This window comes from Equus caballus, chromosome 15 (assembly GCF_041296265.1).
Source record: "Equus caballus isolate H_3958 breed thoroughbred chromosome 15, TB-T2T, whole genome shotgun sequence".
Lineage (NCBI taxonomy): Eukaryota > Metazoa > Chordata > Mammalia > Perissodactyla > Equidae > Equus > Equus caballus.
The window spans coordinates 60,605,916-60,632,914 of NC_091698.1; the positions used below are offsets into that span (position 1 = coordinate 60,605,916).

The following is a 26,999-nucleotide window of genomic DNA, read 5'->3' on the forward strand; positions in this document are numbered from 1 at the left end:
GGGGTTGATTTATAAATTTATGGTAAACTTCTACAATAAACTAGTGATTCGGGATAAGTATAATAGTAATCAATTTAAATTGAAGAGAGCTGGTAGGTAATTGGCAATTTTCCTAATACCTGATGACCAAGTTCGTTTTTAGTTGGCTCTCTTAAAATAGGATTTGGTTGTAATTATACCAGAAAACACTGGATAAGATATATCTTGGCTTATTCCCTCTTTGTAAAATGAGTTACGATAATTATATATGGATCAAGAGCTGAATAAAGAAGTCATTAATTAACATAACTCATTCTGTATGGCATATCCTTCTTAAAAGGGCAGACATATATAGATACCTCCTCAACTTTAAGCATTTTTTTAAGAGGACTGATTACGTGTGTCAAGTCTTTATTTGTTCTTTACATGGGAATCTCTGAAATCTCTAAATCAGCTATAGATAGCTCTAAAAACAATTGTTAGTATTAGCAACATGTCTGTGTCCAGTGAATCTTGTCATTTGTTTTCATTTTCATCATAAACAATAGGATCTGAAATTACAGAAATATACTGTAGAATCGTGGCACATAAGCAGAGTATATTTAATATTTCTAGGAGGAAAAGATTTGCATTTTGCAAAGCATACATTGTGATCATGGTAATAATGATAATCGTATATATTATTTATCACATTTTTAAATAAAGTGTCTCTCACATTCACCAGACCAGTGCAGAGTCAAATTAATTGTGAGAAGTATAACTTTGGTGATTTTTTTTCTCCTGATTAAAATATTTTAAATAAAATCTTAGGTGAAAAAGAATTATGAAGCTCTCAAACAGAGACAAGATGAGGAAAGGATGGTACAGAGCTCTCCTCCAACTTCTGGTGAGGATAACAAATGGGAGCGAGAAAGTCAAGAAACTACTAGAGAGCTTCTGAAAGTTAAAGATAGATTAATTGAAGTAGAAAGAAATGTAAGTAATTTAAAATTTTTAGTAGAAATAAAGATTTTTATATAAAGGATTATTAGATATGTAACTCAGAAAATTAATCTGGTTTTGTAGCTTTGTTCACTTTATACTTTCTTGGCTGATTTGTTCTATACTATAAAGAAAGACCGAAGAGCTGAGTTATCTTGAAAATATAACCCAAACCCATCTACTTCTCTCCATCTCTGCTGTTACCACTCGAGTCTAAGGTGCCGTCATCTCTCATCTGGACAAATAGAATATCCTCCTAACTGGCTTCCCCCACTTCCATTCCATCCCTTCCAATCTAACCCATTCTCTGTGCAGAAGCTATAGGACTGTGTCCTACAAGATCCTTCCTGACATTGCCCTGCCTATGTCTCTAACTTTATCCTATACTACTCTCTTCCACTCACCCTGTTTATTTATCTGGGGGTAATATTATTATCTGTGAATATCTAAAAAACACAAAACGACACCTGGTGAATAATAAGTAAATTAATTCTAGTTATATTGACCTCTTCTGTTTGTTCCTATCTCAGGGGCTTTCTGTTTGCTTCCCCTACCTGGAACACACGGCTGGCTTCCCTCCGCATGCAGCTCTCGTACCGTGTATCTCCTGCAAGCAGTCTTCTCTGACCCCTTACCCTAGTAAAGTAGCTGTCCCCAGCCAAAACTCATATACGAGCACATCACTGTCTGTCTTAGTTTTGTCACAGCACTTTCACTAGTGAAATTATATTTTTTATTCATTTATTTGTTATTGGTCTACTGAAAAAAAGCTCCTTGAGAGCAGGTACCTTGTCTGTCTTTTTCACCACTGTGCCTTCGGTATGTAGATAATGGCTGATAGATAGCAGATACTTAATAAACATTCGCTGAATAAGTTCAATAAATATTTAACAATAATCAAATGAATTCAACAAACATTTATCCTTCAAAAATGAATGAGCTGAAAGAATCTACATGCTAACAAGTAAAATAGTTGTGGTGGATGTTATTTTTTAATTTAACATTCGTCAAAAACTTTAAGCCATAGAGCCAGAAATTAACCTCTGACACCATTGATTCCTACTTCTCATCCAAAAATAATCACCGTAAACAGTTATCTTCCCAGAAAAATGTTTGTGACTTATCTGTGTATAGACATATATTTCTCTTACAGATTTACACCTGTGGGATCATGCTATACAATATTTTTATTTGCATTTTTGATTGTTATCTTGGAGATCTATTTTAGCAGATACAGCTCTATCTCATTTTGTTTAATGACCATGTATTATTCAATAGTGTGGATGTTACCATAATTTATTTAAATAAATTCCACATTGATAGACATTTAGGTTATTTTCAGATTTAGCTGCAATGAAAATCCACATATAACATGTATATAGGGTAGTAAATTCCTGACATTGAAATTGATAGGCCAAAGAATATATTCATGTCTGTGTTTATGTTTAATTTTAATTGATATCATTGTATTAGACTTTCAAAATCACATAAATTTTCAGTCCCACTAATAGAGTACTATTTTTCCAGATGAACATTGGGTATTACCAGCCTTTTAATTTTTGTTAAAGTGATAGGAGAAAATATTTTAATTTGTATGTTTTATATTATTAGTGTGCCATTTTATACCTTTTCATACATTTATTAGCCATATACGAATAGCTATTTTTGATTATTTAGTGATTTATATACATATACACACACACACACACACACACACCTCTATCACTTGGATTAATAATTACATTTCAGAAAATTTGGCTGGCATATAACATTCTCTAAGGTAAATCTTTTTTCCCGTTGATTTCCGTAGTGAATTTCTGTTCAAAAAAATTATTTGATTGTCATATTTTAGCCATTTTAGATAATGGGTTTATAAAGATGGCTAGCTGAATATTAGACTGGTAATTTTTGTGCATTTGCCAGTATATTTGCTAAGCTCATACTTTTCCATCTTAATTTTTTTTCTGTTCTGAGATATCCTTTCTACTCTCAATTATCTAGTCTATTCATTATAGACTATGGGAATTTTTCTTATTCCTAGGGATACCCAGACTCATCATTAGAGTTTGTACATTTTGGTTTCTAATGAGCTAAACTAGAGTAGTACTTAACATATGTGAGTGAAACATGGTTCAGTTGGGTGTGCCAAGATGGTATGTAAATACATCAGTATTCTGAATTACTTTTCCAGTGTAAATTGTCATCCTTTTTATTTGAACAAATGAACAAAAGAGAACTAGAATATCAAAACCCATGTTATAGCATTTTGCTTCCTCAGCTTTGATTTTATGGTATAGTACGTGGGTTAAATCATGACTTGTCTTTTATACAGTGACGTGTGGTGTATATAGCATGAAAGCCTGTAAAGTGAATGTTATCTTTGTTCCCTATTAGAGATATAATAAAAGTGATTTTTGGGGACTCAGTTGTAACTTTTTATGCATATTGCAATTACATACAAATTCTGGCCTTGTTGTATATTAAAGTTTTATTTCAGTTTGCTAGAGGGTTTTTTATACTTTTTGATGCTTATTTTTTTTGGAAATGTTGTGTAGAAATAATGCTGAAAATATAATATCCATGACAAATATTTTAATATGTATCACAGTAAATACAGTGATCTGTGATTTGCATAGTAATTCAACCATTTAACTATAAAATTGAAATATGGTCATATGTACTGGAAAAATTGAAAGTGGTATGTTCTGTTTGAATTTGCTCCAGAAGTTCTATAAATGAAATACAATTTTAGTGAGTGTTTTATACCATGAAAAAAATCACTAAGGAGAATATGTAACATCTGTTAGGTCCATTATGGAGTAAATTTTTTAAACAGATGGTTAAGATTGTTCCTGCTTCTCTTCCAAATATTTGTGTTTATAAAATACTTAGTTTTGCTGCTACCCCTGGGACCACTATTCACCTATATATATATACATATATGTATTTGCCTTTGGGCAGTTGGAAAAGGTACACTTCATTGGCTAGACACAGCCCCCCACACACTCTAGGCACTTTAAAATAGCAGAAAAACCATACAACTGAAAATCCCATTCTAGTTTCTTGTGTTAATAAATATATTTAAAATATAATATTTTACTTTTTGGACTTTATAAAGCAGACAGACAATAGCATATTAAGGTTTTAGTATTATTACTTTCTTTTTCTTTTCTTCTTTTCTTTTTTTTTGGTGAGGAACATTGGCCCTGAGCTAACATCTGTTGCCAATCTTCCTCTTTTTATTTGAAGAAGGTTGTCCCTGAGCTGACATCCATGCTAATCCTCCACCACTTTGTATGTGGGATGCCACCACAGTGTGACTTAATGAGCAGTGTGTAGGTCCACACCCAGGATCTGAACCCGTGAACCCTGGGCTGCCGAAGTGGAGCCTGCGAACTTAACCACTACACCACCAGGCTGGCCAAATTTCTTTTTCTTAGATTAAATGTCTATTTACAACTTGGGATAGAGGGGAAATGTTTTATCTTTTTCTCTTTTAAGATTGTTAGGATTTGTTTGGATTGTAATGGTAATAAATACTCATACAAAATTCTAGTACCTGTTAAACAGAAATATGTTTGATGTTGCTTTTATCCTTAATATGTATGTTTTCTTTATTAAGAATGCTACACTGCAAGCCGAGAAGCAAGCACTGAAAACTCAGCTGAAGCAACTTGAGACACAGAACAATAACTTGCAGGCTCAGATTCTTGCACTTCAGAGGCAGACAGTGTCCTTACAGGAGCAGAATACTACTCTTCAAACACAGAATGCCAAACTTCAGGTTGTAATGTAATACTTTGAGGAGATGCAACTGAACTCTTGAATAATGCTGTTAAAATAAGGATGACTAGACATAGTAACATTGTTTCTTAGTGAGTGAATTTAACAATTAGTTGAAGATAAATTAAAATATTTCTTTAGTGCTATACCAAACTTTGAGATATCAATGTTTTTTAAATGTCAGAGCCTTTAAATATTAATAAATTCAATCAACAAATATAAATAACAAAAGATAATTTCACTGATGTGGCCTTTCACCCATTTCAACAAGTTGATTATATCAGGTAGAAATCCTTGCTTTAGAATATGGTTGCAACATACCATCCCTTGTTGCATTTTTACAGCTTTCTTATCAGTTAAGTTAATGGAAAACAACACAGCATGAGAATTTTGTCTTCAGACTTGTCCTTAGTTCGAAAGATCCATCTTGCACTTAACACTGCCAGTATCTTTTCAAATAGAACAGTTAGGTGGGGGAAAGTGCAACTCTCTGAAACCTCTTAAAGAGCAGAAGAAAAGAAATTACTTCTCTGAATTTATAAGTTCTTTCTGCAACTGTTTTCCAAATGGTAAAGCAACACTAATTTAATTTAGGCTCTGGAGAAAATTTCCTATTGAGTTTTCACAAGTAATTTTTCAGTTCTACCAACTCTCAACTTCTAGAAAATGATAAACTAGTGTTTCAAATTCTGTGCTTTTTGATGAGTGGAATGCAGAGTGTTGCTATTCACCTTCATTTAAAATAATTCAACCCAAAACATATGTCTCATAATATATATTATTAAGACCTACCAAAAGTCAAAATTAAATGGTAGCCTTGTTCTTTGGGATGCTAAATCCAAATTTTCTCAGTATAATATGAATATATCTGCTATGATTTATTTAGAGCTTCCTAAAGTTAACGTAATCTTTTATTTTGAAAAAAGAACAACATACACTGTTTTTCTTATGTCTGATAACAGTATGCATTCTTTTAGGTTGAAAATTCCACCCTTAATTCCCAGAGTACCTCACTTATGAACCAGAATGCACAACTCCTAATCCAGCAATCTTCCTTAGAAAATGAAAATGAATCCATAATCAAAGAGCGAGAGGACCTGAAATCTCTCTATGATTCTCTGGTCAAAGATCATGAAAAGCTGGAACTTCTTCATGAACGGCAGGCTTCAGAGTATGAGTCTCTCATTGCTAAACATGGAACGCTAAAGTCTGCCCACAAAAATCTTGAGGTAGAACATAAAGACCTCGAAGACCGGTAATTTATTATATTTTCTTATGTTGTTAATTTAAAACCAATCATTTTGGGTAATATAATAAATTTTATGAGTTAAACAGATCTAAGAGATAATTTATGGAGGAAATTTATATAAATTTACATGTTTTATGTCATACTTATTAAGTATTACTCTTGTTTCCTTCACTTACAAAATATTTTTTTCTAAGGAAATATTATAAACCGAATACCTAACTTTTTTTTCTAGTTATAATCAGTTACTAAAACAGAAAGGACAGTTGGAAGAATTGGAAAAAACACTGAAAGTAGAACAAGAAAAAATGCTACTTGAAAACAAAAACCATGAGACTGTAGCTGCAGAATACAAGAAACTTTGTGGTGAAAATGATAGGTAATAAATATTTATATATTTTAGTTTTGTATTATTCATTACATCCAAAGTATATACTGCCCCTTTGCGGTACCATCCATTACTTAGAATTTTATTAAAGATCCTAGAGCAATAAGTAAATTACCCAACAAAATCATGCACCTGGTTATAGAATTGCTCAGACAAAAACCTAGATTTCCTGTTTTCTCTCATTGTTTCTCTCTTGATTTATTCAACTAATTACATTTTGAAGTCACATTAGATAATGAAATTTCTGTAGCTTGATAGTATTTACATACTTTATTGAGATAGAATGTAATGAAACCTGATTCCGTGTCTTTTTCTCTTTTCACTAGTCTGGTATCCCAATTCTTATCTTTTGAAGTTGCTACAAGTGAGCTGCCTTATAATTTCTTAGCTGATTGATTTGTGACTTTTAACTGTCTTAGGTATTAATGTTTGCATATTGGCATGGGGCAATTATTTTTTAATTTGAAGCCTTGGTAAAATCAAAACTTGCCAACTGGTAATCACACTGCTTCATAAGGATACATTTTCAGAAGTTTTTTAGAAACTTTTGAAAAGTTCAGACAGCCTAAACATTAGCACTTCACTTACACTGCCATAGCCAAAGTGCTGAAAGGCAGCACACAAAATTCAAATGGGGGTCATTTATTGAGTGTCCTCTTATGAATTTAATACAACCCGTTCTTAGAATTAAACTTTTCTTTCTTTTCCTTTACCAGAAAATCCCTAAGCGTCTGGAGCCCTTTTCATTTTCATGCTCAGTAGTTTTTAATTTAGTGGTTGTTACAATTAGAAATTCTGTACTGGGGGATTTGAACTTCAACAAGCCCACCAACACGCTAGAATGAAGGATGTATTGTAGAGTATGTGCAGTAGAAGACCAAATTGTAACAAGCTATAGAATACAAGGACAGGGTCATTTCTATTACGTACATAACATTGGGGAATGCATTTACTGTGAAGTCTCATCTTGAACCTAACCTTTTTTCCGTTGTTAGGATTCAAACCAAACTGGGACAGTTTGTGAACCTAGGTAGGCTTTCTAGGAATCTAATGTTATGTTACTGAGGAGCCTCCAGAGAAAGAACTCAGCCTAAATGAAAAGGAGAAATTGAGTGTGATGAGCTTGAACCAGAAGATTGTGCAGCCTTGTGAGGGAAGAGAGATCCTGAGTAGAATATTTTCTGTCTTCCAAAGCTGTTCTTACTCAGCTTTTATGCACTCATGTCTGTGTTCTAAGGGAAGAAAAGGCTTTAAGTCAAACCTGAAAGAGCTCTTTCACCAAAAAAAGATAATTATGAAGACTTGTCTGAAGAACAATGGTTTATCCATTCCTCTAAATGGCCTAAGTTTTAATCTTAGATAATGCCAAACTGAGAAAGTTTCTTACATGGACTGGGTTGTCTTTGGCCTTTTTAGAATTATTTTCACTGAATTGCATTTTGGTGTTAATGTTCTCGGCTTTGAAGGACAGTGTAAAAAACTCTCTTAAAGAATTCAGTTTAGCATTTGCCACAGAGATGATATTAAGGACATTATATATTATCTCTCTTCATATCCTGCACCCCCCGAAGCAGCAGTAGGAAAATCTTTGATATCTATAGGTATTGATATACTGTATAGCTGTCTGTATGTCTCAGTGAGGTTTGACCAGCTATTATACTCATGGCATGTGTTCCTTCATGGATTCAACATATATATGGAGCATTTACTGTATGTTTCTGGCCTTTTGTTGTATATTTTTACTTAGTCTTGACTTTTTAAATGTATTCTTTTATTATTTATAATTCTTGTAAGCTGACTCAAATTCTTTGGGGAATGAGTTGAAGTAAGTTGCTAGATGTTCTGAACAAGTACTACCCTGAGCAAAAATTTGGGTTTTTTGGCTACCTCCTCCTTTTGTGGGTTCCTGATCTTAATGGTATAAGATAAAGGTTGGTAAACTATAGTCAGTCACCTCAGCAGGCCACATCCAGCTTTCAGATTTGGTACAGCCTCCAAACTAAGAAACAATTTTTACATTTTAAAAGCTTATGGAAAAAACAAAAGAGAAGAGCATGCTATAGAGTAGATGTGGCTCACAGACACTGTGTAAGGTATTTACTCTCTGGTCCTTTACAGAAAAAGTTTGCTGATCTCTGCTCTTGGAGATCATAGACCTTGGTCTGAAGGTATAATAGTGGAAAGAAACAGAAAAGGCTATACTTTGATTTTTACAGAAAATCCAAACTTTATCATTAATAATTGGGAACTGCATAAATACGAATAATTTGCCACAACTGCAGAAATCTCAATAACTAAAATTTTGGTTTAAGCCTGTATATTCAGTTATCTGGCACCAGAGTGATAGACTATCATATCTCACACTAGATTGATTAATTCTCTCCATCTGATCTTTCTTGAATTTTCATGTTGAATTTTAGAATCTTTGAAATCTCTATGAAATCAAAACTGGATTGGTAATTTTTTTTATTCTTTAATCTAAATATTTTCTTATTCATACTTTAAATTTTATCTGATAAAATTATGAGTGTCTTTACATCTTCAATGTGTTTAAATGCCTAAGGATTTCTTTTCAAGGGAAAAGTACTCAACTTTTTTTTAATCTAGTTTTTGCAAACTAGAAACTGATTCTTCATAAGTTTAGTAACTGGCAAAAGAATCTTTTATATTCTCTAAGTATGTCTGAATGTGATTTACAGCATTTCACACTGTGTAAATTACAATGAAAGCTATTAAGAGAATCTAATTTTGTATGATTTCTAATTATAGGCTGAATCATACATATAATCAGCTTTTAAAAGAGACTGAAGTTTTACAAACTGACCATAAAAACTTAAAAAGTCTTCTAAATAATTCCAAACTGGAACAAACAAGATTAGAAGCTGAATTTTCAAAGCTAAAGGAACAGTACCAGCAGTTGGACATCACATCCACCAAGCTAAATAACCAGTGTGAGGTGAGCTTTAACAAGTTTAATCACTATTTCCTTCTTCAGGCATCAAGACATGGTGAAAAAATAAACGATTATATTGTAATGACAATAGCAGTATATAATTAGTGAGGTATTTCTAAAAGAATTGGTGAGGGATAATTGAAATTCACAAGTAATTCAGAAAAACTTCCTTTATCATTAATTTGAACATTTTTTACCATTAGTTTAAACTTGTATGTGCAAATACTTTGAAAATTGTAAAATTGTGTCCTTGTTTAGTGAAAAAATGTTTACTGACCACCTGGCATGTACTAGTAAAACAAAAAGGTAAGAATCTCTCCCATTATGGAGTTTATATTCTGGTGGAAGGAAACAGACAATAAACATAATAAGCAAGTGAAATATGTAGTGTTTCAGTGTTGTGTTACATATGGCTACGTAGCAAATTACCCCAAAACTTAGTGGTATAAAACAACCATTTATTGTACTCACAGATTCTGTGGGTTGGAATTTGGACAGGTACAGTGGGGCCAGTTTATCTCTGATCCACTTGCAGCTGGGCCCTCAGTGGGAAGATTGGAAGGTTGAGTGCGTATTTGCTGGTTGATGCTGGCTATCAGCTGGAGGCATCAGTTTCCTCTCCACGTGGTCTCCCCATGGATTGGTTTGGGCTTTTTCACAACATGGTGAGAACCAGACAGAAGCCATCTCTGATTTTATGATCAAGCCTCAAAAGTCATACAGCATCATTTCCCCTACATTCTATTCATTGAGGCAGTCAAAGTCCCTTCCAGGTTCAAGGGGAAGAGAAATAGACTCAGCCTCTTGATGGAGAATGGCAAGATTCTAGAAGAACACATGGACTGGAAATACTGCCGTAACCATTTTGAAAATTAGTCTGCGACATATGGTATGTTACAAGATGATAAGTTATGTGCAAGTAAAAATGGAGTAGGGTAAAGAGGGATAAGGACTGCCAGGGTGGATGAGGGAGTGTAGATTGAAATTTTAGTTAGGCATCACTGAACAAAGATTTGAGAAGGAGATTAGGGTACTACTGTGTGGATATCGAGGGAAAGAACATTCCAGGCAAACAGCCAATGCAATGCCCCTATGGCCAGGGGAATCCTGGTGTGTTTGAGGAACAGAGGAAGCCAGTGTGACTGGAGTGGAATGAGCAAAGGAGAGAGTAGTAGGAGATGAGATCAAAGATGTGCTTGGGCCAGATATGTTGCCTTTTAGGTGAGTGTAAAAAAATTTTGACTTTTATTCTGAGTAAAATGGGTATGCCATTGGAGGATTTTGAGCAGAAATTATATCTGCCTTATGTATACAATTCTGTTAATTCCATGCCTCTCGCTATGATGGCTTGATAAGTGTTAATAGTTTTGAAATATAAAAAGGATACTGATAGCCTTAGATAATCCTTAAGTTTTGTGGTTGGTACCTAAATCATTAAAGTTTGAATATAGCTGAACAGCTGAATTTCACGGAACTTTTAGGAAACCAGCACTTAAGCAAACCCTTAAATGAAATTAGGAATAGACAGTATCAGAAAAGTAATACCTAAAAGCTTTTTTGTCTGAAATTATAAACCAGTAGAAAGAAAAACTGGTTTGAAATCATATACATTTAATTATCCAATGAAGCTCAGAAAGTATCGAACATTCATTCTGCCAATGATTTATAAAAGTCTAAATAAAATATAATTGAGGTAATGGATTTACAGAATGGTAGAGTGAGGAACATGACAAATCAGCTCCCCAAGAAACAATAAAGTTGAACAAAACCATCAAAAACAACCATTTGGAAATCTGGAACTCAAGCAAAAGCATACAACAAATTGAGAAGCATTTATTAAAAAACTAATCAACTTTAGGTAGGAACATTGGTTGTCTGAAGCATTTTATCTATAACTCTTCCCATTCCCATTCTTCTCCCCCTTTCCCACTTCCAGTATCTGGTAGTTCTGCCAGGGTGCAGAATAAGCCAAGAAAACCAGCAGCTTTGCTACTGGAAGGGACTGATTTGATTTGAACAGAGCACAGAAAAGTCCTATGCCTGGGAGGGTTGTTAAAGGCCACCTCTCAGATGGCCTGAGGTTGGGATATTGGTTGGGGCGGGTAACAGACCAGCAAACTAATCAGAAATTTAACTGGAAGATCTGAGGAATTAGACAGCCAGTCATAGTGAGTCTTCATAAGGTCCCACATTGTCACTGGTGGTCTGGAAGGCTGCTTAGGAGAGACCAGAAAGGGCCCTAGCTACCTACTTATCCATACCTGGTTGTGCCAACTCGAGTCAACTGTAAACCCTTGGCTCGGGGCTAAGTCATGTAATAAGATGATTTGGAGGGAGTGGAAAAATGAATCCATAGTAGAAGAGGTCAGGATAGTAGTTAATCTTTGTGGGAAGGGATGGTGATTGAAAAGAGCAGAGTGTTTCTGGAATACAATTAATGTGTTGTTTCTTGATCTGGGTGCTGGTTTCACACATGTGTGAAAGGCCTAGGCTTGGAACTGTCACACAATCACTTTCCTCCTCCTTCTCCAAAGGCATTCCAACTTCAACAAGAGGGGAAATAGATTCTACTTCTTAATGGGAAGAGTGAGAAGTCACATTGCAAGAGGATGTGTAGATACAGAGAGGAGGAGAACTGCATTCAGTTTTGCAGTGAATCTGCCACATATGTTACATTTCAGTTTAATATATAGATAAATAAAACAAACATAGCACAATATTGACAGTAGTTACATCTAGATGGCTGTATACGGGTATTCACAGTATTATACTATCTGCTTTTCTATGTACCTTTTGAGAATTTTCAAAATGTTTGTTTCCCCTTTTTTTGGAGGCAGGCTTATTCTTGACTTTTTATTTTAATGCAGATCTCTGGGCTCTACTTCAGACCTGCTGAATTTGAATGCTAGGACCCAGAAATCTACATTTAAAAATATATTCTACAAGTGATGCTAAATTTTGAAAATGACTACTTTGGGCTTTCTGACTTGTACTCAAGCCTCTGGCCTAACTAAGGCATATTTCCAATTTCTACTAACCTCAGAGAAAAAGCAGTCCACTGCTGCTGGTAGCCCAGTAATATCATCTAGTAATACCAACCATTGATACGGTTACCTGACTCCCTTAATCAAGCCACAAAAACTATATACAAACTTTTAAGGTTCCTTGGAAACAGTAGTTGGGGGAAGAATGAGGTATATTAAGTACCTACTGTGTGCCATAGGCATGACACCAGGTCCTTTATTTACATATATTATTTAATCCTTGCAACAGTCTTGGGTGGGGGGTGTGGGGGTTACTATCCTCATTTTATAGATGAGGTCATTGATCCTCAGAGAATTAACTAACTTGTCCAGCATTTCATAGCTACTTAAACAGAAGGCCGGAGATTTGAATCTAACTTTCAGACTGTAAGTTAAATAGTTTTGAAGAAAGCAGTGTTTGGGGCACTAGATAATTTATTATATGTTAAATCCAGTGTTTATGAGAATCAAGAAAATATGTATGAACAGCACATAACCCTGTGCTGTAGCTGTCATTATTACTAAAATAATCACTCATATTCTAATCAAAGTTCAACCATCTACTTATTCAAATAGCAGAAGACTTAAGTCTTTGTGAAGTATTTCATATTTTTCAGATGTTTTGGATTATTTATGTTAAATGTAAATGTTGATATTTAAAAAAAAGTTTGTGTTTAAACAGTTGCTAAGCCAACTTAAAGGAAATTTAGAAGAAGAAAATCGGCATCTACTAGATCAAATTCAGACATTAATGCTACAGAACAGAACACTATTGGAGCAGAATATGGAAAGCAAGGATCTTTTTCATGTTGAACAAAGACAATACATGTAGGTACCAAATAATTTTGCACTCTGAAATATTACTCATGATTTTATCATTGCCATACTTGGTGGCAGAGAATACTCAATGCTAATTTTTCTTGCTTTTTACCATTATTATTTCAACATATATTTTTTGAATGCTTATGTTCCAGGAACTATGCTAATAACCAGAAATATTAACATGAAAACACATGGGTCCTGCTCTTAAGAAAAAAGTAATATAAAGTGAGAAATATAAATAATTCCTATAATGAAGGTATGTGTAGGAAGCCGTAGAAATATAGCAAATATAGGAGAAGGAGTACCTTAGTCTGGGAGAGGCAAGGTGGACTTTCCAAAGATGATTGCTTGAGCTGAGACTTAAAGATTCAATAGGAGTTCACCTGAGGAAACATACCAGGCCAAGAGAGCAGCAAACACAAAAACATGGCGGTGTGATGAAAGTGTGTTATGGCATAGGATCTAAAGATTAATTCTTCATGCTGGAGCAAAATTGAGGAAGGAGGAGCAGCAGAGAACTGGCTAAATCCTCAGGAGCCACTTCACAAAGGGTTTTCTATGCCATAAAAGGAGTTGCTGAAATATTTGAGCAGGGGAGTAATATGATTGCATTTACATTTTTTTTTAAAGCCACTAATGACATTTTAGAGGATGGATTGGAGGTTCTGAAAACAGAGACAAGGATTACATTTTAAGAAGGCAGTTAGAGTAATTTAGCAGAAATAATTCACAAGCAGTGGCAGTTGAGACCATACACAAGAAAGATGTGTGAGAGAGAATTGACCGGGCTTAAAATTATTGGTAAATTGTGTCTCTGTTGAGAGTGGAGGAATCTGGTAAAAATCAAGCATTTTGGCCTAGACTGCTCGGTGGGTAGTCTTTGTATTACACCATGGATTCACCTTTACTAAATTATTCTCTTTCCTTTGTTCCCTAAATGACAAGCACCATAGTATAACAGAAATGGCACAGATGTTGAAATCAGACAGCTCCTAATTCAAATTCAAATTCTTCCAGTCACTTTCTATGTGACCCTAGACAAGTTATTTCATTTCTTTGATCACTGGTTTCTTTTTCTCTAAGATAGAGATATAATACCTGCTCCCAGGATTATCCTAAGGATTAAATGAAATAACATGTCTGTGCCTTTCAGACATGATGTACATGATGGTGAGCACATATGAAACCAGGATACATCATACATTTTTGAAGCATCAATTTTAATATAAAATTTGGGGCAAGGAACAGTTTTATATTAATACACAGGGATATCATGGAGCAAAAGGCAGAGTTTTCATGAACTTTTAAGATAAATGCAAACTTCAAAGAAATTTTACATTTGCGCTGGCCACTTTGGACTGCACCTTCAGTCCTTTCAGGAGTATGTATGCCTTTACTCTCTGCTTTAAGAGGTATTTTAGCGTAAGAAGCAGTGAGTGTATGTAAAGCTGTTGGCATTTGAAGTTCCTTTCCCTTAAGCAGAGGCATTATTACCCAAAGCTTTATCTTAAATTCTGATCCTTGGTGAATACTCCATTTCCAAGGTTTCCGTGATTGTATCTATATAGTTGACTTACAAATATTAGTGTCTATTCTGACTTTTTGAATTTAAATTAAAAATATCCATCTTACATGTCACACATTTCTAGCTGAATGCTTCTGTCACATGGTCCTAGCAAGAGTGACAGTGAACAGCTAGGACTGAGAATTTGGAGGTTCCTCATATATTTCAACAGGTAAAAAGAGAAAAGAATTGGGAGGTATAGGTCATCTGCTATTGGCACTGTGGTATAAGTGTTGACAACGTCTGTTCACAAAGTATCTTCTTCCATAGAATCTCTCAAGTCAGTTCCTTGTAGTTCCCACTACCCTAATTCAGTCTTAATAGACTACCCCATTACCGTCCTGAATGCCTTCTTTACCTCCATCCTTTCTGATATATCCTGTTCCATCACTGAGTTAAGGTACCTAAAGCAAAGTTTGCATAAAGTCACTTTGTAATGAAACCTCCAATACTTCTGATTTCCTATTGGACAAAATCTAAACCTGAAACTCCCCTCACTTCTTCCCCTCAGCTGAACTGCTTAATTTAGCATTCTTATCTTTCCTTTTCTGTCTATCTAATATGGCTTTTTTCTTCATTAGGCTTTCTTTTCTTCATTAGGCTTTCATCCGAGAGGGAAATATTTTCCCTTTTATAAGTTCCTATTGTACTTCCACAGTAATTTTATTTTGGCATCACTACTGCCTTGGATTATAATAGTCATTTATATATATCTTCTTTCTCCTACTATATATATATTTTTAAAGATTTTATTTTTCCTTTTTGTCCCAAAGCCTCCGGGTACATAGTTGTGTATTTTTAGTTGTGGGTCCTTCTAGTTGTGGCATGTGGGATGCTGTCTCAGCATTGCTTGATGAGCCGTGCCATGTCCGCGCCCAAGATTCGAACTGGCGAAACCCCGGCAGAGCGCGTGAACTTAACCACTTGGCCACGGGGCCGGCCCCTCTCCTACTATATTAAAAGCAAAGCTAGGCTACTTATTATTCATCTTTATATACACCTCATGCCTTCCTCATTGTAAATAATCACTAAATGTCTGTTGAGTAAGTATTCTTTGGCATTACATTTTTTTAGAAAGATCATTTTACTTTGGTCTGTGATCGTTGATGTTTCCTATATAACATATGCAATGATGCACCACATAATGCCATTTTGGTCAACAACAGACTGCATATACAACAATGGTCCTGGAAGATTATACCATATAGCCTAAGTGTGTAGTAGGCTATACCATCTAGGTTTGTGTAAGTGCACTCTATGATGTTTGCACAACATTGAAATCACCTAATGAGGCATATTTCAGAATGTGTCCCCATAGTTAAGCGATAAATGACTGTAATACCAAGAACATAAAAATGAGACTAAGATGTGGTGAAACTAGTATATTCATGCATTGCTGGAGGCAGGAAATAATTCTCTACTAGTAAATTAAGCCTAAATAATTCTGCCATAAAGGAAAAAATTTGGTTGCATCAAGATGTGGTTGCAAGATTATTTATTATACTTGTAATTGTAAACTATCCAATATTTTATTTTATTTTATTTTATTTTTTGGTGAGGAAGATTGGCCTTGAGCTAACATCTGTTGCCAATCTTTCTCTTCTTTTTGCTTGAAGAAGAGTGGCCCTGAGTTAACATCTGTGCTGATCTTCCTCTATTTTGTATGTGGGGTGCCACCATTGCATGGCTTGATGAATGGTATGGGTCTGTGCCCGGGATCCAAACCCATGAACCCTGGGCCACGGAAGCGGAGCACACTGAACTTAACCTCTGTGCCACCAGGCGGGCTCCCAACATGTTAATTTTTGCCTATATAAATCATAATAAATTACCCTTCATTCCAAAATTGATTTGCGATACTAAAGATCCAAAAATAGGAGAAAAGTCAATGTTGATATAATGTTTAATCTCTGTAAAAAGATGTTCAGAAAATTCCTTTGTCATGATGAGATTATACTATGGAAAATTTTCTTCAAATAAATCCTATTGAAAAATTAAAACTTTAAATCCTATATACTTTTATTTAAGTAAGTGGTAAATTTAAAGAAAAGGAGAAACTTAGAAACCTAATAATTGTTACTAACCTAATAAATTCTTAGTTGTCAACTATGATATCTGGATTTGTTTATGTTTTGGGGAGAACTTAGATCATAGTCACAAAATAATTTAGTATCATTCATAACTGTACAAAATATGTATGTCCTAAAACATAATTTTTATTCTTATAGTGATAAGTTAAATGAATTAAGACGACAAAAGGAGAAATTAGAAGAGAAAATTATGGATCAATATAAATTTTATGACCCATCTCCTCCTAGAAGGTACTATTAACCAAATTTTATTCATTTTTATTTTGAAAAAGGAAAGTTATATTAAGACTTCTAATTTTGTGAAGAATATGTATGTTGAATTTTACACTGATAAGAATTTTTTAAATTATTCTATTAGGAGAGGCAACTGGATTACTCTAAAAATGAGAAAATTGATAAAGTCTAAGAAAGATATTAATCGGGAACGTCAGAAATCTCTAACATTAACACCTACCCGCTCAGACTCCAGTGAAGGATTTCTTCAACTCCCCCATCAAGATAGTCAAGATAGTTCTTCAGTAGGTTCAAACTCTTTAGAAGATGGCCAAACTCTGGGAACCAAGAAAAGCAGCAGTGAGTGCTTAAACTCTTTAAACGTGTGATCTCTAGTTTGATTTAGAATCCTTTCTAAAGATTTGTTTTAAATAACTTCAACTGTCCTTTGGGGTAATAGTCTGATGAATGCAGCTCTTAATAACTCCATATGATTATAAAATTCATTACATCCTGCGGTAATGCATAATCATCTGATTTTCTGTATTATGTGTTTAGAGATATACCATACACAGAGATATCATAACTTGGCCAGGGAGATAAAACAGTGCAGAAACAACATTGAAATAAGAGCCAGAATACCTCTGCCACTTGCTAGTTCTGTTAATATGAGCAAGCCTTTTACCTTTATATCATACTTCACAGGGTGATTATGAGGAGCAAGTGAGAAATATTTATAAGAGCTCATTTTCATAATTATTTATAACTAAATAGTATAATAAGGCATTTTATAATGAGGTTTTATATTTATATACTTCGATGGTGTCAAATTGGAGCAAAGTTACATTGGGAGGAAGCAAAGATAAATAGGTGTGAATTTGAGAGAATGTTATTCAACAAATTAGGAATAATTGAACATTATGAAAATTATTGAGGGATTGCTTGGTAAAGGATCAATTAAAACAAAATAGATGTGAAGATATAAGTTTGTGTATAAACTTGTGATTTAACTTTTAAATTACAGATGTGGAGGTACACATAATAACATGCCCTATACAGTTCATAATCTCTTTATTTCATTATTAGTGTGCTTAGCTAAACAAGAGCAAAGTAAAAGCCTAAAGAAGTGAATTTTGAGACGAAGAATTCAATGCTATGTCCTTTGAAGCTGTCTAAGAAGTTGACTGCTATCAATGTTCTTATAAAATTTATAAATAGGATACTTTGAATCCACTCACACTATCACCAAAGTCACTAAATTTAAAAATATACATTTATAAATTTACATATTTATATAAATATATATTATGTGTATTATATATATATACGTATTTCATTACTATTCTTTTGAAGTAAATTTCAAAAATGGCTATGCTTCCACCGCGGTTAGACTCTCCATATGGGCACCTCAAAACACTCAGAAAACTATAGGCAGTGTTTTGGCCTCAGGAGAATTATCTTTGAAAAGACAATATTTTAGGGCATAGGGGATTAGACATTCATTACAGGGTATATTTCAGAATGCAATATATATGCATATCTATTTCAGAATATGCAATTACTCTAAAAACTGGGATCCATAAGCAACAAAATACATCATGCACACACATATGTACATATACATATGGGGGATGTGTGTGTGTATACATAAGTCTCAAGAAAGTGGTTTAATTCTGTATCCCCACATAATATTTTTTGTTACCTGGGTCTTTTGCTGTCTAGTCATGTCAGCCGAATCTAAATGAAACCTCTGAGCATTGTTATAGAAATCATCAAGTTTTCTTTAAAAAGATGCCAGATAATTCAATTTTATCTGCTACTTTTAGACGTAAAATATCTGACATCTTAATAAATGAGAAATGGTAATCAGTATACTTAATTTTTTTAATTAAAGGAAGATATTTCAATTCAAATATTAGAACATACACAAGAGAGGCATGACAAGTCTTTTTTGAGGTCATCTTGTTTGTTTTAAATATAAATCTGACCTTCATACTCTGCTGAAACATCTAGAATAAAAATCAGAAGTAATATTCTCTTTTCCTGCAGTTGTTCACTTTTAGAATTTTTTAAATAAACACAAAACCCAATAATGCTAACGTTCCCTTAATTTCAGTACAGTTTGGGAAAAAAACATTGTGTATCTACAAACTAATTGCTATAAGAAGGATCATATTCCTTCACTGGCAAATTTAAGATTCCTTTTATCCTCTCCATTTTGGAAGAGTGTCTGTCTGTCAGTAAAGCAGTCTTTGGAAAACAGTTGAAAACAGAAAAAGTATCTAAACAAAACAACGTGTGCATGCTGCAACCACTCAGCTTTGTTTTAGCTAAGTGTCCATTTTTACATTGCTTTCAGTTTGTTTCTTTTTAATCATTGAAAACAGCTGTGTTTACCAACCTAGAAAAGAAATAGGTCAAATTAAAAGCTAAAATGAATTGTGACTATTCCTAATAGCAGTCAAATAAGTTAAAAAGCTGTACGTCCATTGCCTTCTCCTTAATGAATGATACTTGTCAGTTTGCCAAAAAAAAAAAGCTTTGCTTATTTACAAGATGATGGCAAACTCTGAAAGAGAGCATAGTTAAGGCTGTGTACAATATGCTTTTAAATCTTTATGCAGGTTGTTTCACTAGCTGCTAAATTGCAGTTCCAGAAAGGTGTAACAATTTTTTATGTTCAAATCTTATTAAAATATAGCTTAAAGATGTTAGTTACTCTAGTGAACAAACGTTTTATTTTTATGCTAATGACTCCTACTGTAGTTATAACCCCAATTTTCATTCACAGATTTTTTTTTGCACAGTGCAACCTTTGATTTTTTTTAATAAACTCACCCCAAAAGCCCTTCAAAATATCTAAAAATGTTATACACACATATTTTTCTGTCATTTTTGCTTGCTTTAGAATGCCTCATCAGAGCTTCATGCGAGCACTTCCTATTACTGTCAAAATACTTTTTTTTCTTTTTCCCCGCCAGCCTTTGCAATATGAAATTAATATTATTGCTCATGTCATCTTCTGAAAGACTTTTCTCAAAAGAGTGTATAATTCCATGGTACTGCTAAATAATTCACCAGAATTCAGTTTAAACCAAGAAGTAATTTCCTATTTTCTTTATTAAAGATTATGAAAATAATGAAAGTTTTAAAAGTTTCTCTAGATTGTTTTAAACATCTCCTGGGCACCCTAGTTTTTGTTGATGTATATTTCTAAAATGCTCTTGTAGGATATACATTTTCCTACAGTATTTTTTTCTAAAATAGAGCCTTATAATTTAAAACGTTAAAGAAAATAAAGGATTGAAAAACCTTGTACATTTTCATGATGTATACTCTGAGACCCAGCAATAGCCCTAATCTTAAAGGTATACCTTTACTACTTAACTAGGAAAATGGTTCCTTCCATAAGTAATTCTAATCAGTTCTGTGTTTATAGGACTTTAGCCAGTCCAGGCTTTCAAAGTATATGTTCCTCATCATTGTCTTCAGTGCTTTTTCAAGTATTTTAAAGTATCAAAGTACATATTTCATATTTCATTATCACTCAGCAGCACGAGAATAATAGCTTTAGTATAGCATACATAGCTGAAACTCAGACATTCATTTCTGTCCTTAATTTCAACATTTAACTCCCATCTGTTCTTCTCCCTTTTTTCTTTCATTTTTCTGTTTCTGTTTCCCTCATGCTCTGACATTAAAGTGGTTGCACTGAAAAGACTGCCCTTTTTGAGGAACAGACCGAAGGATAAAGACAAAACGAAGGCCTGCTACCGTCGCTCCATGTGTAAGACTTCATGGCAGTTCAGCTTCTCTCAAATGACTCCACTGGCTTCCGCTACTAATTTCTTACTAACCTTTCTCTGGACTGGTTTTCTTATTTTGAAAAGTGCAGTCTTCCTCTAATACAAGGAGCTGGAAGAATATTTTTTTCAAAACTGGCACTGAATTTGCATTATATGTATGTTCACTGATACATATACATGCATATGTTTAGTCATACATGTAATATACTTGTAAATTTCCAGTGCTTTCTAAAAGTTGGCAGAAACAAAACCTTTAATTTTATATGCCATAGAGATTTTTTTCCCCAAAGAAATTTACTTAAAGAAAATATAATAAAACCTTTAGCATTAGGAATTTATTTCCTTAATGAAGTAGATTAAATAAATAAATAAAATGGCCTGTAATCTTTGAAAATGTTTGTCATTCTTTATATAATAATACTCTGGTTTTCGTTTTTTTTTTAGTGGAATGGGTATTACATAATCACATTAAATGTCTGTCACTTTGGATATCATCTCTTTTAGGTTTTTATTGAATGGTATGCTTATTTGAGTCATAAAATGAATAATTTCTTCAGTAACCTGCTCTGACCAAGGACTCGTCATTTTCAATAATGATGCTGTATAAGAACTGCTCTCCATCTTCCCTTTATTCATTCCATTTTTGTCACCACAAAACAACATTATGAAGGCTTGTAATTATATTGTACATGACTGCACAAAAGCATGGCAGTTGTACAGAGTAAAATCCTTTACCTAATTTTAAAGGGGGTGGAGGTGAGATAAAAATATTTACAGAAATTTATCAGCCTTTGGCCTACTCATTTCATTCAGCTGAATGCATGTCATACTTCAAGTGACCACGTGGTTATAGTTTTTGATATTCATTGCATTAGTCCATAGACAAAAACCAGATCATTTATAATACAAAATACAAATAAGAGCAAATACATTAACCATGCTGATTCATTTGCTTTCATTTGCATCCCAGCCATGAATGACCTGGTGCAGTCCATGGTCCTAGCAGGACAGTGGACAGGTAGTACTGAGAATTTGGAGGTTCCTGATGATATTTCAACGGGTAAAAGGAGAAAAGAATTGGGAGCTATGGCCTTCTCTACTACAGCCATCAACTTTTCAACTGTCAACTCTTCTACAGGCTTCAGATCCAAGCAGTTGGTTAATAATAAAGGTATAGGCTATTTGCACTGTGGTGTAACTGTTGGCAACAGGAATTTTAATTTGACTCTCCCACGTGTACTTTTTTGACAGCATCAACCTGAAATAATTATCAAAACAATCTGGATTTGATTTGAGGGAGTTTTCAAATTATTTCAGAAATTTAAAGCATCATATAAATAACTAAAATCTTTCCTAGGCCTTTCATAATAAACGGCTAATGAACTAACAAGAAAAGGAAAAGGAAATCAAGCAAAGAGTGAGAAAAGGAGAGAGTGATAGAAGCTTTTAAAAAACCTAAAAACACTACCACTTCAAACAGAGAAAACCATGTAGAACAACCCAGGCTCTTGTTGCTTTGCAGGGTCACAAGGGAGATTGTTTCATTGCTTCTGGTGTTTTCCCTAAGCGAGTCAAGTCTCATTAGAGCTATTTTCTTTCTTACTCCTAGTTCCAGTTTCTGGTTGAGTCTATGCAATATGTTAAATCAAGATGTATTATACATGATTGAAAAAGAATTTTCATAGTCTATGTAAATAAAATTTTATGATGGGATTTTTTTTGTTGTTAAAAAATATTTTTATATCCATTTTACTATTTTATGTAGATACTACATCCTTTGAAGATATAAGTCCACAAGGTATTAGTGATGATTCTAGTACGGGATCAAGAGTTCATGGTAAGATAATGAACTTTATTTAGAGAGTACATATTACATACAGAATGGGAATGCTAAGACTCTTGCATTGAATTGGTGAATGTGGCCTTGCCAGCAAGCATGTTTTCTCTAACCTGCATCTCCTACCTACCTCTGCCATTTCTTCAAATCTAATACTCCCTTTTGCCCCTTTTAAGGTTATTGCTTCATCTAAATAGTCTCTGTTTTAGTCAAGGTCATTTATAACGTATGTCTGCACAATGCTCAAAGGTAATTTTTTGCCAGTTTGGTATAGAGTTAAAGCTATGAGAGAGACATTTTACCATTGATTTAAAAAATATTTACTTTGGTAAAGGATGAACTCTAAGAAACTACATTTTCTATAATGTTGAGCACTTCACATTTTTGAATTTCTATCTAGAAAATCCTGTCTTACCAAACTAAATTATTAACATTAAATGGATAACATGTTAAAGGAATGTCATATGTAAGCAAGATTTTAGGAAGTAGGACAGGACCGCATTAACTGTGCAGTTGTTTCCCTTGTACGGATAGGAATATAGGACATTAACTGTGCAGATGCTCATATTTCTCCTGGCCATGGCATCTCTGCAATGTGCAGGGTTCCTTGTCTGATCTGTTGTAAGTGACCTCACTAGCACTTTTTTCCAGGGTGGAGGGGAGTGGGGGGGGGAGGGGATGTCATTCTATTCAGCTAAAATAGACCTAGTATCCATCTAGAAATCGCTTCCAAATCTAAATATGCACTTTATCTTCTTTTCTTTAAATCTCAACTATTGTTTCAGAAGTGTCTTGTTCTGAAGTGTCTAACTGAACTATCTAGAAATGCCTTTGCTCTCGGATCCATAAGATTCAACTTTCTGTGGGCATGCTCAGCCTGTGAAAGTATGCATGAGTGCTTCCTCAAAGCATTCTGTGATCAGAATGTAAAGTTCAGTGTCATCAACTGGAAGTTTTATCACGCTGTCTCCTGATTTTTTCATTTAGCTTCGAGACCAGCCAGCCTTGATAGTGGCAGAACATCCACTAGCAATAGCAATAATAATGCTTCAATCCATGAAGTAAAAGGTATGCTGTAGGTAAATTTATTAATTGCTCCATCCATTTCCAGATTTAGAAGTGGGAAACTGATGAAGTTTCTGGGGTAAAGTATGAAATCCAAATCATATACATTTGGAACATGGTTCCTTAGAACATTTTGTACTTTTCACATTGTAATACAAATCTATTTCAATGTATACAAATGTAAAAACAGGAGCAGTTATTTTGATTTCCATTTTTCATCTTCACAGATAACATTTTTATTTTAATCTTTATACTTCAAAAATATCTGTAGGTCCTTTTTTTACATATGTTTTGTCTTTGTCGTGAAAATGGTTGTCCTTAATTTTCTCATAATGCATGTACATTGAACTCACATTACAGAAAGTGTTTTAGAAATACTTCTAGCTTAATTTATCCATGAAATAAAGGGAAATTTTTTTTAATTTGAAAAGACAAGTGTGTATGTAACAAGAGCCAAATGGATGCATATAGCTCATATAAAGAATTATTTCAAGATATTTTTTCCTTAATTTTTTAATATCCATTCCAAGGTGAGGTTTTTATGTAAATGTCTGGAAGCCTTCACTACTACCTTTTTTTCTTAAAGATATACTGCCTATTCAGATTCTGGAATTGTTTAATAGATTATAAAAGTTGGTTAAAGTAGTTATTCTCTATACTCCAGGATTGTCCAATTATAGTAAATGCATTTGTTCAGTTGCTTTTTGTATTATAAAATCATTTTGTTTCAGTTGTAATTTTATTTTATCATTAATGCTATGACTTTGTTGCAGTGATCTGAAAAATCTGATTTCAAGGAGGAATTTTTTTTCATTTTTGTAATCGTGTTCTTATATCTAGTAGAAAAATGTCTGAAAATAAGAAGTGTTTCTCTTCTGATTTGAAAATTTAAGAAAATCTTATTTCTATAAAACGTTACATAACTTGAGCCAGATTCTTTCATGACCCACTTTACTCTCTGTGATTAAGAAATCGTGGAAAGTGGCATTTTTTGTCTCAATATATCTATATTATATATCTAATGTATCTATACAGTTTGGTATTGATCAAAGTGAATCAGCACTCTTAAGGAATAGCATAAACCTTAGGGAACTTTCTTTCAGAACTAGTAATTTGCATTCTATACAGTTGCTCAACCTCAGTGAATCTTTTAAGGTTATGTGGCCACCATACCAACAGTGGAAAGCAGGAACAATCAGATGATTTAGACATTAAATAAAGAATAAAATACTATATATTTGATTTTATATCTTTACTGGAATTTTCTAAGTAATTACACGTCTCCATTTGACTTTCCTTTATATGCCTGCTATTTAAATAAAAATGTTTTTCTCCAAGGTTATTCATTTAGGATGAACAGAGAAGCCTTCAAGTAAGGAATAAAGACTTCATTAGAAAGGCAAAGAATTAGAATTTTTAGCATTTAGAACAGTTTTTGGTTTTAACATTCTGAAATAATTTAAAATTCATTTAATCATATTTTGTTCTAAATTGTGAGATGTTTTACAATTATTTGAACCTAAATTTTTAAAAATGTATTATTCATTTAATTACTCATCAAATGTATTGTGTGCCTGCTTTGTATGTTTAGGCTCTAGGTATGGTGATGAAAGCCAAATCTTTGCCTTTGCGGAGCTTATAATATCTGTCAATTTCACAAAATGAGAAAGCAGGCTATGGTAGACTATTGTTAGACTGATGAAAGATTAACATGGTTTACTAAGCCTTTCTAAATAAAGGTTGTAAGTCAGTTTGGCTATTCATAGGAATCCAGTCAACAAATGTTATTACTTACATAGTTTTAGTCTCATTTCTATTATTGAACTCTTAACACACCATGTACTCCAAAAGCAGGTGCAGTTAATATCCAAAGCAGGCCACAAAGCCACAGCAGTGGAGAATTTAGCCTGCTTCATGATCATGAGGCTTGGTCCAGCAGTGGTAGCAGCCCAATCCAGTACTTGAAAAGACAGACCAGATCAAGTCCAGTGCTCCAGCACAAAATGCCTGAAACACTAGAGAGTCGAGCACATCACAAGATCAAAACTGGTTCCCCTGGAAGTGAAGTTGTTACTCTACAACAATTTTTGGAAGAAAGCAACAAGCTTACCTCAATACAGGTTAGTTTTATCTGGTGACCTTAATTTAGATGGACACCACAAGTTAAATTACTAAGATTGAACTTCAGAGTGATTTTTTAAGTTAAGGAGTAAAGTTTAGAGATAGTAGTGATTTTATATCATATAGTCTAATATATCAGGAGAGTAAAAGCATGGCTATATTCACTAATCTGTTTTGATAATTTTTTTTACAGATGAAGTCCTCAAGTCAAGAGAATCTTTTAGATGAAGTAATGAAAAGTTTGTCTGTTTCTTCTGACTTTTTGGGAAAAAGCAAACCAGTTAGTTGTGGGCTGGCCAGGTCAGTAAGTGGAAAAACCCCAGGAGACTTCTTTGATAGACGGACAACTAAGCCTGAACAATTTGTGAGACCTGGTCCTCGAAAGACTGAAGATACCTACTTCAGTAGTTCTCCAGGAAAACCTACAGCAGGCACTCAAGGGAAGATAAAATTAGTAAAAGAAACTTCTCTGTCACGACAATCAAAAGACAGTAATCCTTATGCCACTTTACCTCGTGCAAGCAGTGTGATCTCTACTGCTGAAGGAACTACTCGAAGGACAAGCATCCATGATTTTTTGACCAAGGACAGTAGACTGCCTATGTCAGTTGATTCACCACCAGCTACTGCTGATAGCAACATCACTGCAGCATCTAGTGAGTACCGTTTACACCACTGGTCCTCTGAGACACTTCACAGTCCAACACATGCTGTAGGTTATCATGCACAAAATGCTTTAGCTGCAGATAAGCCAGAGTCTCTCTATGCTCAGGCTAGAAACTCAAGAACAGAAAGGTCACAGTTTCAAAACCAAACTTTTGCCACTATTCATGTGTCTGATGATGCATTTGGAATATCAGCTAAAGAGAGCATAGAGTTATTTACTGTGGCTCATCCATCTCAGCCATTTTTATCCCTCAATACAGAATTAGTTAGTAACATAAGCGGGTTACCTCCCAGGCCAGTCACCAGAGTAGCTGACCAGGCTTCTACCTCTTTGGATAAAGCTGCACAGAAAGATAATGAACAGTTTTCTGATAATCAGAACCTTAATAACAATAACCCACAGTCTTCTGTAGATGGCAATAGTCTTATCACTCCAGCATGCCTCTATCCTGATGACACAGA

General features: G+C 34.0%; 1 protein-coding gene across 14 annotated transcripts in view; it reads left to right on the forward strand.

Annotated features, from left to right (window-relative positions):
• Positions 1-26,999, forward strand: part of CCDC88A (coiled-coil domain containing 88A) — a 123,169-nt gene that overhangs the window by 84,551 nt on the left and 11,619 nt on the right. For 3 of the 14 annotated variants that reach the window (XM_070235454.1, XM_023619080.2, XM_023619081.2), the window contains exons 18-31: positions 790-954; positions 4,583-4,744; positions 5,721-5,998; positions 6,225-6,368; positions 9,147-9,333; positions 13,036-13,181; positions 16,968-17,060; positions 17,188-17,402; positions 20,746-20,829; positions 21,819-22,019; positions 22,614-22,685; positions 23,673-23,753; positions 25,602-25,870; positions 26,065-26,527. In XM_070235454.1, coding sequence (XP_070091555.1) covers positions 790-954; positions 4,583-4,744; positions 5,721-5,998; positions 6,225-6,368; positions 9,147-9,333; positions 13,036-13,181; positions 16,968-17,060; positions 17,188-17,402; positions 20,746-20,829; positions 21,819-22,019; positions 22,614-22,685; positions 23,673-23,753; positions 25,602-25,870; positions 26,065-26,527 — 2,560 coding nt within the window. The remainder of the gene's footprint in view (positions 1-789; positions 955-4,582; positions 4,745-5,720; positions 5,999-6,224; positions 6,369-9,146; positions 9,334-13,035; positions 13,182-16,967; positions 17,061-17,187; positions 17,403-20,745; positions 20,830-21,818; positions 22,020-22,613; positions 22,686-23,672; positions 23,754-25,601; positions 25,871-26,064; positions 26,528-26,999) is intronic. The other 11 variants (XM_070235457.1, XM_023619082.2, XM_070235459.1 and 8 more) reach the window with 8 other exon arrangements.